General features: G+C 40.3%; 2 protein-coding genes across 3 annotated transcripts; one reads left to right on the top strand and one right to left on the bottom strand.

Moving 5' to 3' along the window:
- Positions 1-4,859: 4,859 nt before the first annotated feature.
- On the top strand, positions 4,860-9,878 carry LOC122034822. Of its 2 annotated transcripts, XM_042594177.1 has the most exons (6): positions 4,860-5,095; positions 5,209-5,258; positions 5,367-5,472; positions 5,643-5,701; positions 9,577-9,658; positions 9,743-9,878. In XM_042594177.1, the coding sequence occupies exons 1-5, from the start codon at positions 4,976-4,978 to the stop codon at positions 9,629-9,631; spliced, it is 390 nt and encodes a 129-aa protein (XP_042450111.1). In that variant the 5' UTR covers positions 4,860-4,975; the 3' UTR covers positions 9,632-9,658; positions 9,743-9,878. The 2 variants fall into 2 exon arrangements, with proteins under 2 accessions (XP_042450111.1, XP_042450110.1); XM_042594176.1 differs by having other exon boundaries at positions 9,577-9,878.
- A 1,155-nt stretch (positions 9,879-11,033) lies between these two features.
- On the bottom strand, positions 11,034-12,068 carry LOC122034112 (NAC domain-containing protein 100-like). Its single transcript, XM_042593238.1, has one exon. The coding sequence runs from the start codon at positions 11,739-11,741 to the stop codon at positions 11,034-11,036; it is 708 nt and encodes a 235-aa protein (XP_042449172.1). The 5' UTR covers positions 11,742-12,068.
- Between the last annotated feature and the right edge of the window lie 1,302 nt (positions 12,069-13,370).

Genomic DNA, 13,370 nt, shown 5'->3' with positions numbered 1-13,370 from the left:
CAAAAATCCGGTGAATTGTATAATTGGCGATTACAGCTCGGATGATGAGGGTGTCGTCGTGAGGGACTTCCACTCCTTCGAGGTCCCGGGGTTCGAAGCTTATCTCGAGCCCGCTCGCCCTCTCCTGACTGTAGCCCATGGCGTGAATTTCCAAGCGTCGAGCATATCATTTTTCTGGCTCGATTGGAGTCTCCGTTGGTCGGTCCACCGGCGATGATGTTTATCTCTCCCCGAGCGACATTGCTTCTATTTTCCTGCTCCCGAGCGCTAGGCCTGTGTCGCTCGTGTGAGGCTCGGGGATGGTCATTGCTCCTCTGTTGATGGTTGTGCGGCTGCTCGGGTGACCGCCTGTCATCTTCTCATCACCCGACAGTTTGATGCTCGCGTCGTCGGTCGGGTGAAGGCGATCGGCGGCGATAGCCCCTTGGCGTTGATCGGGCGATCAATGTAAACCCGCAACAGTCCCAGGTGTTGTGTGACGCTGACTGGTGGAAGGAACAAAACATAGACATCCATACCTTGCCCTTCGTTGCTTTTGGCCAATCGGAAGTCACATACTGCACGGCCTTGGCCTTTGCTTCTTGGTGCGGCCGACCTTCAGCTCTCGGCCCCCATGGTGGTTGGTGGCTACTAGGCGGTTCCCGTTCGATTGGCACCACGAGCTCGAATGGTGCCTCCTTTCTTCTGGCTGCCTGGGGCTCCTCCACGTTTATGTATTCATTAGCCTTCTTAAGCATATGATTGTAGTCGCGAGGCAGCTTCCTGATGAGCGATCGGAAGAAAGTCTTCCTCCACGAGCCCCTAAGTGAAGGCATTCATTATGGTCTCAGATGAGACCAAGGGGATATCCATAGCTACCTGGTTGAAGCGCTGGATGTATGCTCGAAGGGTTTCTCTCAGCCCTTGCTTCAAAGAGAACAAACTGATGTTTGTCTTTTGGTAGCGCCTGCTGCTTGCAAAATGGTGGAGGAAGGCCGTTCGGAAATCCTTGAAGCTTTGTATTGATCCGTCCAGCAGCCTCCTGAACTATCGTTGGGTCGAGCCAGACAGCATTGTGAGAAAGACTCGGCACTTTACCCCATCTGTATATTGGTGGAGTGTAGCAGCATTGTCGAACTTTCCCAAATGATCATCTGGATCAGTCGATCCGTTGTATTCTCCGATTGCCAATGGAGAGTAGTGCCTCGGCAATGGCCCTTGCAGTATTGCTTCGGAGAACTGACGGTTGATCCGCTCGGGGTGCCTTGCCTTTCTTTGCGTCCTGAACGGGCGCTTCGTCTGCAGAAAATTCCTTCTCTTGATTTGCTTGCACAACCTCTGAGGGCGTTTGGAAAAGAGTCCGATGAAATGGAATAGGCGCAAGTGGAGTTTCTCCATGCGTGTCGGTCGGCAGCTTATTTTGCCCCCAAATAGAATACTACTCCGGTCTGTCGTCACGAGCCGCTCGGCCTCCAGAGGCTGACGTTGCTTGTTGCGCTAGTCGGTCGGCTAGTGCCTTTTGCTGCTGTTGCTCGACGATCTTTGCCGCTCGCGCTTGTATTAGCGCGTCAAGCTCTTCTTGAGTGAGCGCCACGGTGTAAAGTCGTCCAGCTTCTTCCATTTTCCCGGGTCGGATGCAGGTACGTTCCCACATATGGCGCCAAATTTGATCATGTCCGAGAGTCGAGACAATGGATGCTGGGAACGTGGCACTCCTGTTGACTGGTGGTGGACTCCTCGCCAATGAAGCCTGCAACCATAGCAACGTTAGTGCCGAGCTGGGGAGGGGTTCCCCGGTGATGACCCTCTGACGCTCAAGTCAAACACCGGCGATGTAGAAGAAACGAGGAAGCAAAATGACAGAGTAACTGTAGTTACAGTAGAGATTATGCATACCTCCGTCGAAGCTTGGGGGTCTTTATATAGGACTCCCTGGGAGCGCGTGCACACTCCCCAATGCGTGCATGCTCCTCAGAGCATATCCTGAAGAGACGTGTCAGAAAAGTGTCCCTGACACCATATCTTAACGACCCGAGCATATCTCTGACAAGACAGCGGAAACTTCCATTGTATGATCTTCTGCCTGACCATGCCGCCAAGCATGTTGTCTGTCGGCGGCACAAGTTCCCAAAAGGATATCTTCTGATCCTCCTTTTGTCTGTTACAAGTCGAGCGGAAGAGCCGCTCGACCATCTATCGGTCGTCCGGGCGATCTTGTCCTCGGGCCGAGCGGAATGGCCGCTCGGCCAGCATCCGCTGTCAAGGCTTCACTGCTATGTAGAACGGAGTTGTGTCTGAATGTAGTCTGCTCGGTCGTCACTATTTTGTCGGTGTGAGTCCGAGCGACCTTGCCGCTCGACACCCACCCTGTCTGTCTGAGCGCCGAAAGCTCAGTACCTGGTCGAGTTGTGCTAACGTCTGCTTCATGTAGGCTTGGCGGTTCTTCCTCCCAGTCGGAAAAGGGGATTGCCCGATCGGACGATAATACTGGGACGTTGACCAGCTTGACTTTGACCTCCACCCTATCATTGACCACCCTGCTGACCGAGGCCCTCCCTATCACTGGATCATATATATATACACACACACACACACACGAATATGATATCCAGCGCGACGTGCACAGTGCACGACTGTGCGCGTCGCGCAGGATATTAGTGTTGTTTATATATATATATATATACACACACGCGCGAATATGATATCCTGCGCGACGTGCACAGTGCACGACTGTGCACGTCGCGCAGGATATTAGCGTTGTTTTTTTTTCTTTTTAATTATTTTTTTTAAATTTTGAATTAAAAAATAATTAAAATATTTTTTAAAAATTTTATTTCTAGGGTTCATGCTTCCCAATTGGGTTATAATTTGTAAGTTTTTTTTTTAAAAAAAGATTTTACCTCTAGGGTTCAGATTTTCCAATTGGATTATAGTATTTAGTAAAAAGAAAATTTTAAAATAAAATAAATTTAAATATTTATGGAGTATTATAATGTATTTAGGGGATATATTCATGGATTAGGAATTTATATATAAGGAAATATTGATTTTTTAAAATTCAAAATTAAAATAATAGATATCGTATGTTATTATTTATTATTATTATTTTTTAAAAATTTTGAATTAAAAAATTTAATTAAAATATTTTTTAAGATTTTATTTTAGGGTCCATGCTTCCCAATTAGGTTATAATTTTCAAGCTATTTTTTTTAAAAGATTTTACCTCTAGGGTTCAGGCATCCCAATTAGATTATAGTGTTTAGTAAAAAAAAATTAAAAATAAAATAAATTTAAATATTTATGGAGTATTATAATATGTTTAGGAGTATATTTATATATTAGGGATTTATATATAAAAATATTATTTTTTAAAATTCAAATTTAAAAAAATAATTAGAAAAGTCTAATATGCTATGCATGCACTGCGGCGCGTATATATATATATATATATATATATATATATATATATATATATATATATATATATATATATATATATATATATATATATATATAGATATATATATATATATATATATATATTCCTACATTTAACTAATTAAAATGTTCATGTTCGTACACATTATTTGTTCTATATATATGTATATGTAGGTTCAGCGTTGCGCAGAGGATCCAACAGTGCTGATAACTACCTACAAGGGATGCCATAACCACCTACTTCCTCCTCTTGCCATCGCAATGGCCAAGATCACTAAAGAGGTCATTTCTATGATATTGTCCGGCTCCTTGTCCTCCACAGACCCCTCGACAATTGACTACAATAGAAGTTTACTTGCTGGAGCGACCATCTCGCCCATCGATCTTTTCCGACCATCATGCTCGACTTCACTCACCTTCCAACTGCCACGGCAGGGATGAGCAAGCTGATCAAGGCCATTTTCAATGATTCCAAAGTTAAATCGGCACTCACTGTTGTAATCGCCGCTACCTTCGTCAAAAAAATGACATGAAAGAGTGAAATTATTTAGGTTTGATATCCTCCGTATCTACAATGCGCATCCACCATGGGTGACTAATGCTTGGGGGTGCCCGAACCACTTCTAAACTCCCAGAACAGTACTCAGTCGTCCACGGTGGATGCACACCGAAAATGTGTAAGATATTAAATATATATAGAAAGCACTTTTATGTTGCTCATCCTAAATGTGCGCCTTCGACAACGCACCTGAGGGAGTTCTTCCGTTCCACGTGACAAGTGTCAGTCAAACCCTTACATGGGTATGTCTTCTTAGGGCATTCACAGTCATAAACCTTTTGAAGAGGTTTATGTTCCGTCATATCATTGTCATATCAAAAGTTAAAAACTTTATTCATTTTGAAAACATCTCTCCCTATCATAAAACATCTCTTTTAAAAATCTCACTTCTTTTAAAATTTTCTCTCTATCCTCTCTCTACTATTTTTTTTATAAACATGATCCTAAGATTTTAATATATGTTTATTAAAAAAATTATAAATCTCGTCTATGAAAGAGAGTTTATATTGAAAGATTTAATCTCTCATTGAAGATGCTCTTAGGCGCGCACATGAGGTGCGATATCTATAAAGAGTGAAATAGAATCCTACCTACTCATTCAATTCCATCCCGTATTATTATTGTTTAGAACTTAATATTTAGGTCAAAGAAGTAAAATTTCTTTTTAAAAAAATGGTTGGACATTAACACTTCGAGCAGCCTGAAGAACATTATCATAAAGATTAATATCTTTTTTTTTTATCTTAGAAAACTATCAAACAAAAGTATAAAAAATTTAGAAGAAATTAATCGTTTTATCTTTTACTTTGGACAAACATTTTCCCAATCTCTTCTCATGTGATGCAACCATGTCCACCTTAAATTGAACCGGGTTTTCAACAATCAATTGCCGGTCCGCTTTGAGAGCATTTCTCGTACCGCTGCATAGCGAGCCGAGGTATTCTCGAGGGTTGGCTTGGCTCTCTCTTATCGTCGTCACAGCTCCGAGATCCATCGTCCATGGCTAAGCATCCAGTTCATCCTCACGCCGAACTCCTCGCTTGCCTGTTTGCTGGACCTCTGCTTATCTCCTTCCTCTCTTCCGTCGCTCTCGCCAAATCTTCTCCTCGCCCGATCACTGTAAGTCGTTTCCGTCGTTCCTGGTCGCTTCTGATTTAATCACAACCCTGTTTTTGATGTGTCAGTCTCGATCTCTTGCTTTAAAGTTATGATGCCGTTTCCATTATTTCCAGGATAATGAGATCGGAGATAAGAAGCAAACTTGTTATGCGGAGATCGAAAGGTAGCCGCCGAGCTTCATTTTCCCTCTTCTTTTATTGTGATTGAGTATTTATATTATTCTTGTGAGAAATAAGAGAAATTGGCTTTACCTGATTCTCTGTGGGAGAAGCGGCTCGTGGGGTTGGAAGTGTAGGTCGTCGATAATCGAGAAGGAGAACTGTGCACTTCGATGCCTTTCTTCCGTTTGCTATCAACTGATCTATGAAAGCGATCCGGTAAGATGAAAGGGGAATGTGTATTAAGAAAGTTTTTTTTTTAAATTTTTTTTTACTGACAAAGGACTTTCTTTTCTGTTTCTTCTTCTTGCATAATTGTCGGTGGTGAGTTCTTCCTAATTTTGTACTGCATTTGTTCTGCCTAATTTTGGTCTTCCCCATTTGGTCAGCTTGAAGAAGGAGAAATTGACTTTGTACGGGGGCAGGAATACAAGTTCTGCATGCGCAAGTATGACCAATAATATACGCACATTTTTTTAGTTGCAATTTATCTATACATCCTTAACTTCTTAAATAGGAACAAGGTTCTTAGTTCAATCAATTTTATTTTGAGGGGACCATCTACGAAAGATCTTGAAACTGTGAAGGAAAACAAGTTAAATATTTGTTTACATAAGGATTATTTAGTTTGAACTACCAATCTACCATTCTTCATTTCAAGCGAGTGTTAAAGAGGAGAAATCTAGATGTACAGTGGGATTAACTTTGTAAATGAAGCATGCCATGATTTACAATTTTGTTTACTGACACTTTAAACTTAACAGATATCTATTATAGAACCATCATCATGGCGAACAAATGTTTTGAGTGATAACTTTGTATTGTTTTTGTTTCAAAAATTTAAATGATTCCCATTCCTAATCATAATCTTTTTGATGATTCGTGTGCTGATTTATGGAATATGTTCTAATTAATTTGACCATATAGACTATACTTATCTTTTTACAAGTCCAAAAACTCTCATAAAAACCCAATAAGAAATTTTCTATTATGCAAATAAGCTCTATCTGATGCCCATAAAACCGCTGATGTAGGCAACTAGAGGATTCTCATGCAGTAAACTCACAGCAATTCAAAATGACGGTTGGATGAGTTTCCATTTGATAGTATTAACTCATGGATCATTCCCATTAATATAAACCATATAGACTATACTTTTCTTTTTGCAAGTCCAAAAACTCTCATAAAAACCCAATAAGAAATTTTCTATTATGGAAATAAGCTCTATCTGATGCCTATAAAACCGCTGATGTAGGCAACTAGAGGATTCTCATGCGGTAAACTCACAGCAATTCAAAATGACGGTTGGATGAGTTTCCATTTGATAGTATTAACTCATGGATCATTCCCACTAATATAAATGAAATACCCCACCTATTGTTTCAAGCACTTAGCTCGATCCATTTAGTGGCATTTTTACCTTGCAAAGGTCTAAAGCCTTTGTACTGATCCATTGCATACGTGACAACACTCCTATGCTCACCACTGATGATCATTGGTGAAGAGTAAGCCCCACTTTGATACTATTTGTTAAGGAGAAAGTGGCTACCAACTCAAACTAGAAAACCACTTGGTGGCATTTACCAATCCTCATATTGACTCATGAATCATCTCCACTTCTGTCTTACCATCTCCTCTAGTACTAACTTTTGGGTGAGTCATTGCATTGATAATCAGGCAGGAATTTATTGGTATCCTATTTGATTATATTTCAACTTATTTATGCTAGTTTTCTTATTGTCCACGTATTGGGTTGATATGTTGCAACAATATTATGAGTAAATTAATATATGGTTTGATGTGCTATATGAAATTGTTAAAGGCTGTCATTTGACTAAAGAGTGCCTACTTAAGTAAAGGAATCTGGCTAGGCTGGGAAAGGAAGGAGGGAATGAAAGGAGAGGAGAGGGAGTTTTCCCTTGTTTTGTTACATGAAAAGAGAGAATGAAGATGACAATAAATGCCAAAGACAGATGCCTTTGATTTTACTATCACTGTAAGCCGTAGTGTCAAAGAAGTCTTTTCTTACATTTTCATTGTTTCCAAGACTCTTCAATCAGATGAACAAAATTGGGGAAAGGAAAAAAATTTGCACTCTTCTTCCTCTTATTGTGTTTTCCATCGTGGTAGACAAAGAATTCTTACTATTTTCCCCTTCCTTTCTATTTGCTTGGCTTCTGTTCCCCTCATGTAGACATGTCGTAAGAGTCCTAAAATTTACACAATTAAACCTTTTATTTTTTACTTTTTAGTAGAATATTAAAGTTGTTAGTTGGAATCTATGTTATTTCCCTTCCTTACCTATGTCATTGTTAGTTGGAATCTATGTTATTTCCCTTCCTTACCCATGTTGACATAAAACAACATAGATATGGATATACAAATGAGACCAAGTAGCCAAACTTGGATGCAAGAGCACAAGGAGAGCATGAGAAGAAAAAGAGACAAAGGAAGCTTATATAACTTCGTGGGTAATGGGAATTCAGAGACGCCTCACAAACGGAGGGAGAGAAGTTGAGTTCGACAACATCACTCACATGGGTATGTCAATTGGTCTAGGTAAGGCAGAGAGGTTCACGTGGAATCTGATAACGTTTCTCAACTTCATGTCAGGGAAATTGAGAAAGGGGTGCTCTGCATTGCATCAAGGGAAGGGTCAAATGCCAAACAAGTAACAGTTATGGTTAAGAATTATAATAGTAATTACAAATGCTATAACTTATAATATAATCAAGAGTACTTATAATTTACAAACGTCTTAAGCTATATAACTTATCCTAGATTCCTAGTTATACAAGTTAACTCAGGTTATATAAATTATTATGTTATATTATAAGTAGTATTTATTACGTTATAGTAATTATTGTAGGTTATCTAATTGATCCTTAAGTGATATTATTAAGATAATAGATTAATATTAGCTATACTAGATTAATATTTTTAATATTTGTTGTGCCCTTATATCCGTGTCCTAAATTTTTTGACTAGTCCCCATGACCTCATTTTGAAAAAATGATGTGTCTGACACCTGGATCGATATCCATGTCAGATACTCATATTTGAGCTCAAGGAACATAGGTTAGAATTAATCGTTGATGTTATCCAACAATATTTACACATTCAAATATCTGTCTCTTTTCAAATAATGCCAACCCTTAGAGATGCCAATCTCTGATCATTTTGCTTAAGTATACAAGAAGGACCTGGATAAATTCTCTAGTAATAATGTGGATTGAGTACAAAAATTTTAGCCTTTTTGTCAGATAATGCTTCTCAATTTTTCTCTTCTAATTTTTAACTACATTGCATTGTTTCAATAAAACAAGTGAAATTTGTTTGAGCAAATTTCATAAAAATGCAAGTACTCTGAAGTATCAATTTCTGTTTGTTTTTCCTTCTCTGGTTAAAACAAATAAACAAGTAGGTTGTGGAAACTTTCTTTTTCATGAATTGTTGGATGTAATACAAAGATCTTAGCCAGATAATGCTTAATCTCCATTTGGCTTCTAGTTTTAACCAAATTTCATTGCTTCAATGAATAAATTATCACGGGGGTATTTATTGACAACATACTTTAATTGAAACAAATCTGAGGCAGCAAATTAGTTATGGTGGATATCTTAGTGGTAGACTATTCAGTTCCATGTCAACTTGGTAGAAAACTATTGGGAGTTATTGCTTTCTTGATGAGGCCTGTTACACAGCCAACATGTGATTTCTATTTTCTATCCAATTTTTGTGCTGTCTAAACACATCCTTCCATGGGCTAGCAGTTGCTAGTCAGGACATGCTGCTCACTGTGCTTCCACAGGCAAGTTATCTCCTACTGCCATCAACAATAACTGGAAGTATAATTGACCAATATCATTGGAAATGAGACAGTCGAAATTGAGAACAAAGACTGTAAATCACTCTGCGATCAAAGACTTTCCTGGCACAAAAGCTTCCCACAATAAAACAATCTAGTGTTTAACTGAATAAACATGCATAAGTTATAAAAGACACTGTATAGTTAAACCTATATATCTAGCACTTCTAGGAATCAAAAATGAGTTGGAAGATATGAATGCACATATCAAACCAAATTGCTAATTTATAATTCGTCCTACCTTTTTGTGGTTCTCTGCTAGTTGTTTTGGTGGTTATGTTTGGAAAAATTGAACAAGTCATTTCCCACTTTATTCTGTAAAGTTTGAATTGTACATGGCAACTAGAATCAGAATCTTTCATCCAGCTTTTCTGATTTAGATAGATGAATGGAATTGTCTTTTAAAACTTGATACTTAATATCAAGGTAGGCCCAATGTTGCTAATTTCTTGCAGAGTTTCACTAGGAGAGAGCTTGGACGGAATAAAGGGATCCTTTGACTACTGGTAGACCCTGAATTCAATCAGTCCACCTGATGTACGTTTGCTTAGTCGTGTTCATTTGATCACCTCGGCATTAGTCAATGAAATTAACTGGATTTATTGTTCATTTTCTTTGTAGTTAATGTTGTATGATACGTAGTCCAGGACCCTGGTGTTTTATATTCTTGCTGCTTTTTTAGTAATAGTGCACGGTGCAAAGAAACTGCCTGATGTAAAATCCGAGCGACTTGTAATAAGCCGCATGAATTAGTGCATTGTTTAATGTGTATTTTTTTTCAACAATTAATATTCAGTCGTCGTAGTTAGGGCTGCAAACGAATCGAGTCGGCTCGCGAGCTTTTCGAGCCGGCTCGAAAAATATTCGATTCGTATTCGAATTTATCGAATTCGAGCCGAACTAGAACATGTTCGAACTTTTTTTCGAGCCGAACTCGAGCCCAAATTATATTGTTCGAGCCGCTCGTGAGTCGCTCACGAGCTTTAATATTTATTAATATAAGTTAAATATATATTAAATAAATAAATTTCGAGTCTTTCGAACCTATTTTCGAGTAATAATTCGAATAGTTCGCGAACATGTTCGAATATTTCGAGCCGAATTCGAACCCGAACCCTAATTCGAACCGAACTCCAACCAAACATTTTAAATTTTTCGAGCTTCGAATCGAGCTCGAACTCGAATATATCTATTTCGAGCTGAATTTGAGCCTTAAATTTTTCAGCATATTCGACTCGATTCGATTCGTTTACACCCCTAGTCGTAGTTGTTGTTTTCTTCCTTCACGCTAATCATGCAGGGGAAAACCAGATGAATTGAAATTCACCGATAAATTGACCCATGGCTCCGTCCATGGATTCTCAAACCTGTCCTTTTATGATGATCTAATGATTAACGTATAAAATGTTATCATCATGAGATTTAAACTTTAAATTGAGTTAAATATTTTTGTTATGTACTAATTATTATTTTAAAAATTAATAATTGTTCGTAAGTTACCTTCTCAAAAGAATTGATTGAGGCGATAGGGACGAAGATATTCGTCTTTTATGATCGTATTCTCAAACTTAGTTAAACCCTCAAATTCACCAATGCGACAAGCTATCGCAGCACAAAAACGATATGGCGTCTAATTGTATTGGACGGATACATCGATCAATCTACGTCTCTCCCACCACACATCGATGCGTCAATCAATCAACGGCATGGCACATCCAAGCGCTAAGCTGAATTGCTGGCTTCGCCTGCTCGTCCAACACCTCACTCCTGTCCACGTCTATCGCATCATGCATGCGTGCATGCATGCAAATTAAATTAAAAGTCATTAACGTCCATGCACGGAAAAAAACTTTAACATCAGTAACCGAACAATTACATGCAATGAGAAGGGCCGGGACACATGAAGATGAGGTCAGGACTCAGGATGGTCTGCTGGATCAGGGCCAGGGTTAAGCACAACGTCATACAGGCTCCTGATCCAGTTTCCATTCCAAGGCAGTGGTATCTCATCATCCTCTTGCCGTGGAGTTGTAACTATATTTAACTGATGCGACGGTGAGTTGAGGAGGAATAAACTACTGTGATCGTTCGAAGAAGAAGAAGATTGAAAGGATGACAATGGAAGAGGAAAAAGAGGGTAATCATCAGTGGCGTCGTCGAATTCGTACGCATGGTCAGAGTTGTGGAGGAGGTTAATATTCAGGGTTCTTTGATCATAGAGTGGAGGAAGGGGATTAGGGTTCGATGAGATGCTGGAGTAGTACTGGCGTAACTGGCTCTTCTTTTGATCTCCCGGTGCTACTTTGTTGAGTATTCTACAAATCACCCATTCTACCTGCGCAAATCTCCCGGTGGTCCGACGGCAGGAGAAGTGGCCGTCGAGACGGTACTCATGGAGGACCCACTTGGTCTTCTCGCCGTTGGGGGCTCGGCCCTTGTAGAAGACGAGGGTCTTTTTCTTGCCGACGAGGGCACCGGTGGCGGCGTTGTGGACTTCCCGGTCCTTGCCGGTGGCTTTCCAGTAGCCGGCGCCCGTGGCCCTGTTGGTTCTCAGTCCGGTTGGGTACTTCCTGTCCCTTACGCTGAAGAAGTACCACTCTCTCTCCCCCATCCTCGCCATTTCTGTGCAGATGAACTTCACGGATTAAACACATGCATGCATATCTAGGTTAATTTATGAATGTATATAACCTGGCAGTTCCCATGGCTCGCATCTATTAAGATCCACCTCAGCAATGTCAATGGCACAGAGGCCGCCATTGAAGACCTTAGAAGCTAAATAGAACGTGACAAGCTCTTCATCAGTTGGGTGAAATCTAAATCCGGGAGGCAGCCCTTGCTCTGAGACAAGATCCTCTCCGACAACCGCCAAGTCCCACAACACACCCTCCATTGCATGCGTGCATGCACACAAGTTTAGATGACGACCTCGATGATCTATCCAGGATCGATGCTCCTTATGGCATTTAGACGAGGAGATAGAAGAGAAGAGGTGTAAATATTATAACAAAGGAATGCACTGAAACCAGGGAGTTAGCTATAGGGATCAGATCATGTAGCTAGCTGGGCTAGCTAGGCCTAGGTTTAGGGCAGAATAGGGTACATGTCTGGCGGGGTGATTTAATGCGAGGGGAGGTGATCCATTGCTGCATTATATTTCTCTGTACTCTGTAGGGTTGGTACAAATTAAGGATCACCTGGAAGAGGGTCTAAATGGGAAAGTGGGATCATAAGTTCCATGCATGGGGAGTAAATGCATGTAGCTAGAGAGCTCTGGGATCTCTGAATGCGTGAGCTGGTGAACAAGTGAGATTGGAGGTGAAAGACACAGGTCTGTGCATGCGTGCATGGATCACTGCAGATAACATGACCTTGCGCCCAGTTTGCTTTCTTGCAGTAGAGAACATATGTACACATCTAACAAACAGGGGCCGGGTTTAGCAACTAATTAATCAGTTTAGGCTTTATCACATGCACCATGTATAATACGAGGAATATAATTAGCTAAGTCATTGAACAACTAAGCTGGCGACCAATATTTAAAAATTGGTACTCCGATCCCCTTCTACAGTTCTACGATCTTTGCATGGTCTGTGAAGAGGTCATTTTTCTCTACCCCTCACTGCTCATCCTTGTCACTATGCGCCAGTACATGCATTTGCAATGAATGTTGTAATGCATGGCCACTACCACTACCACTACCAGTCGTATCATATCAACATGTAGAGGCAGTGGTTGCCAGGAACCCTACAGAGCTAGAGCAGAGTATTCTGAATATAAATGGTTTTCTTAATTATGATTTATCTGCTGAGTAAATCTGAAGCATGAACGTTCAAAAAACCTTCAAAATATTTGTCCTAATAAGATTTGAATTTGGTGCTCTTATTTATATGTTGTTGTTATGGTGCTGCATGCATTGAAGGGAGCGATCGGAGAGAGGGAGAAAAGGAAGCAAACTGTTCCCACGTTGGGAGAAGCGAGATGGGGGCGATTGCACGAGTCGAGATATAACACTTCTGCCCGCGTACAAAATTTGCAGCAGCCATGCAGCTCCCTCAGGTGCAACAATCAATGAATCAATCAATCAATTCCATCATCATCTTCTCCACGTTGCTAGCTACTTCACAATGTCTCGAAGGAAAGAAAAAGAAGTATAAGTAGAAGATACATAGAAGGATTAGCCCTTATAAGAATTAAGTCTGTGGCTACGCTCAGCAGCTGATCGATTTTCCAATGGTCAATCCATGCA

This window comes from Zingiber officinale, chromosome 11B, assembly GCF_018446385.1.
Source record: "Zingiber officinale cultivar Zhangliang chromosome 11B, Zo_v1.1, whole genome shotgun sequence".
Taxonomy (NCBI): Eukaryota; Viridiplantae; Streptophyta; class Magnoliopsida; order Zingiberales; family Zingiberaceae; genus Zingiber; species Zingiber officinale.
Note: the sequence above shows the minus strand (reverse complement) of the source record. Positions and strands in the feature narration are given on the sequence as shown.

Bases quoted from the DNA above. Each gene is read 5' to 3' on its own strand.
- LOC122034822 (XM_042594177.1), top strand. From the start codon at position 4,976: ATGGCTAAGCATCCAGTTCATCCTCACGCCGAACTCCTCGCTTGCCTG. The intron at 5,473-5,642 runs GTAAGATGAAAG...CCATTTGGTCAG, and splicing joins TGATCTATGAAAGCGATCCG to CTTGAAGAAGGAGAAATTGA. The intron at 5,702-9,576 runs GTATGACCAATA...AATTTCTTGCAG, and splicing joins TACAAGTTCTGCATGCGCAA to AGTTTCACTAGGAGAGAGCT.
- LOC122034112 (XM_042593238.1), bottom strand. From the start codon at position 11,741: ATGGCGAGGATGGGGGAGAGAGAGTGGTACTTCTTCAGCGTAAGGGAC.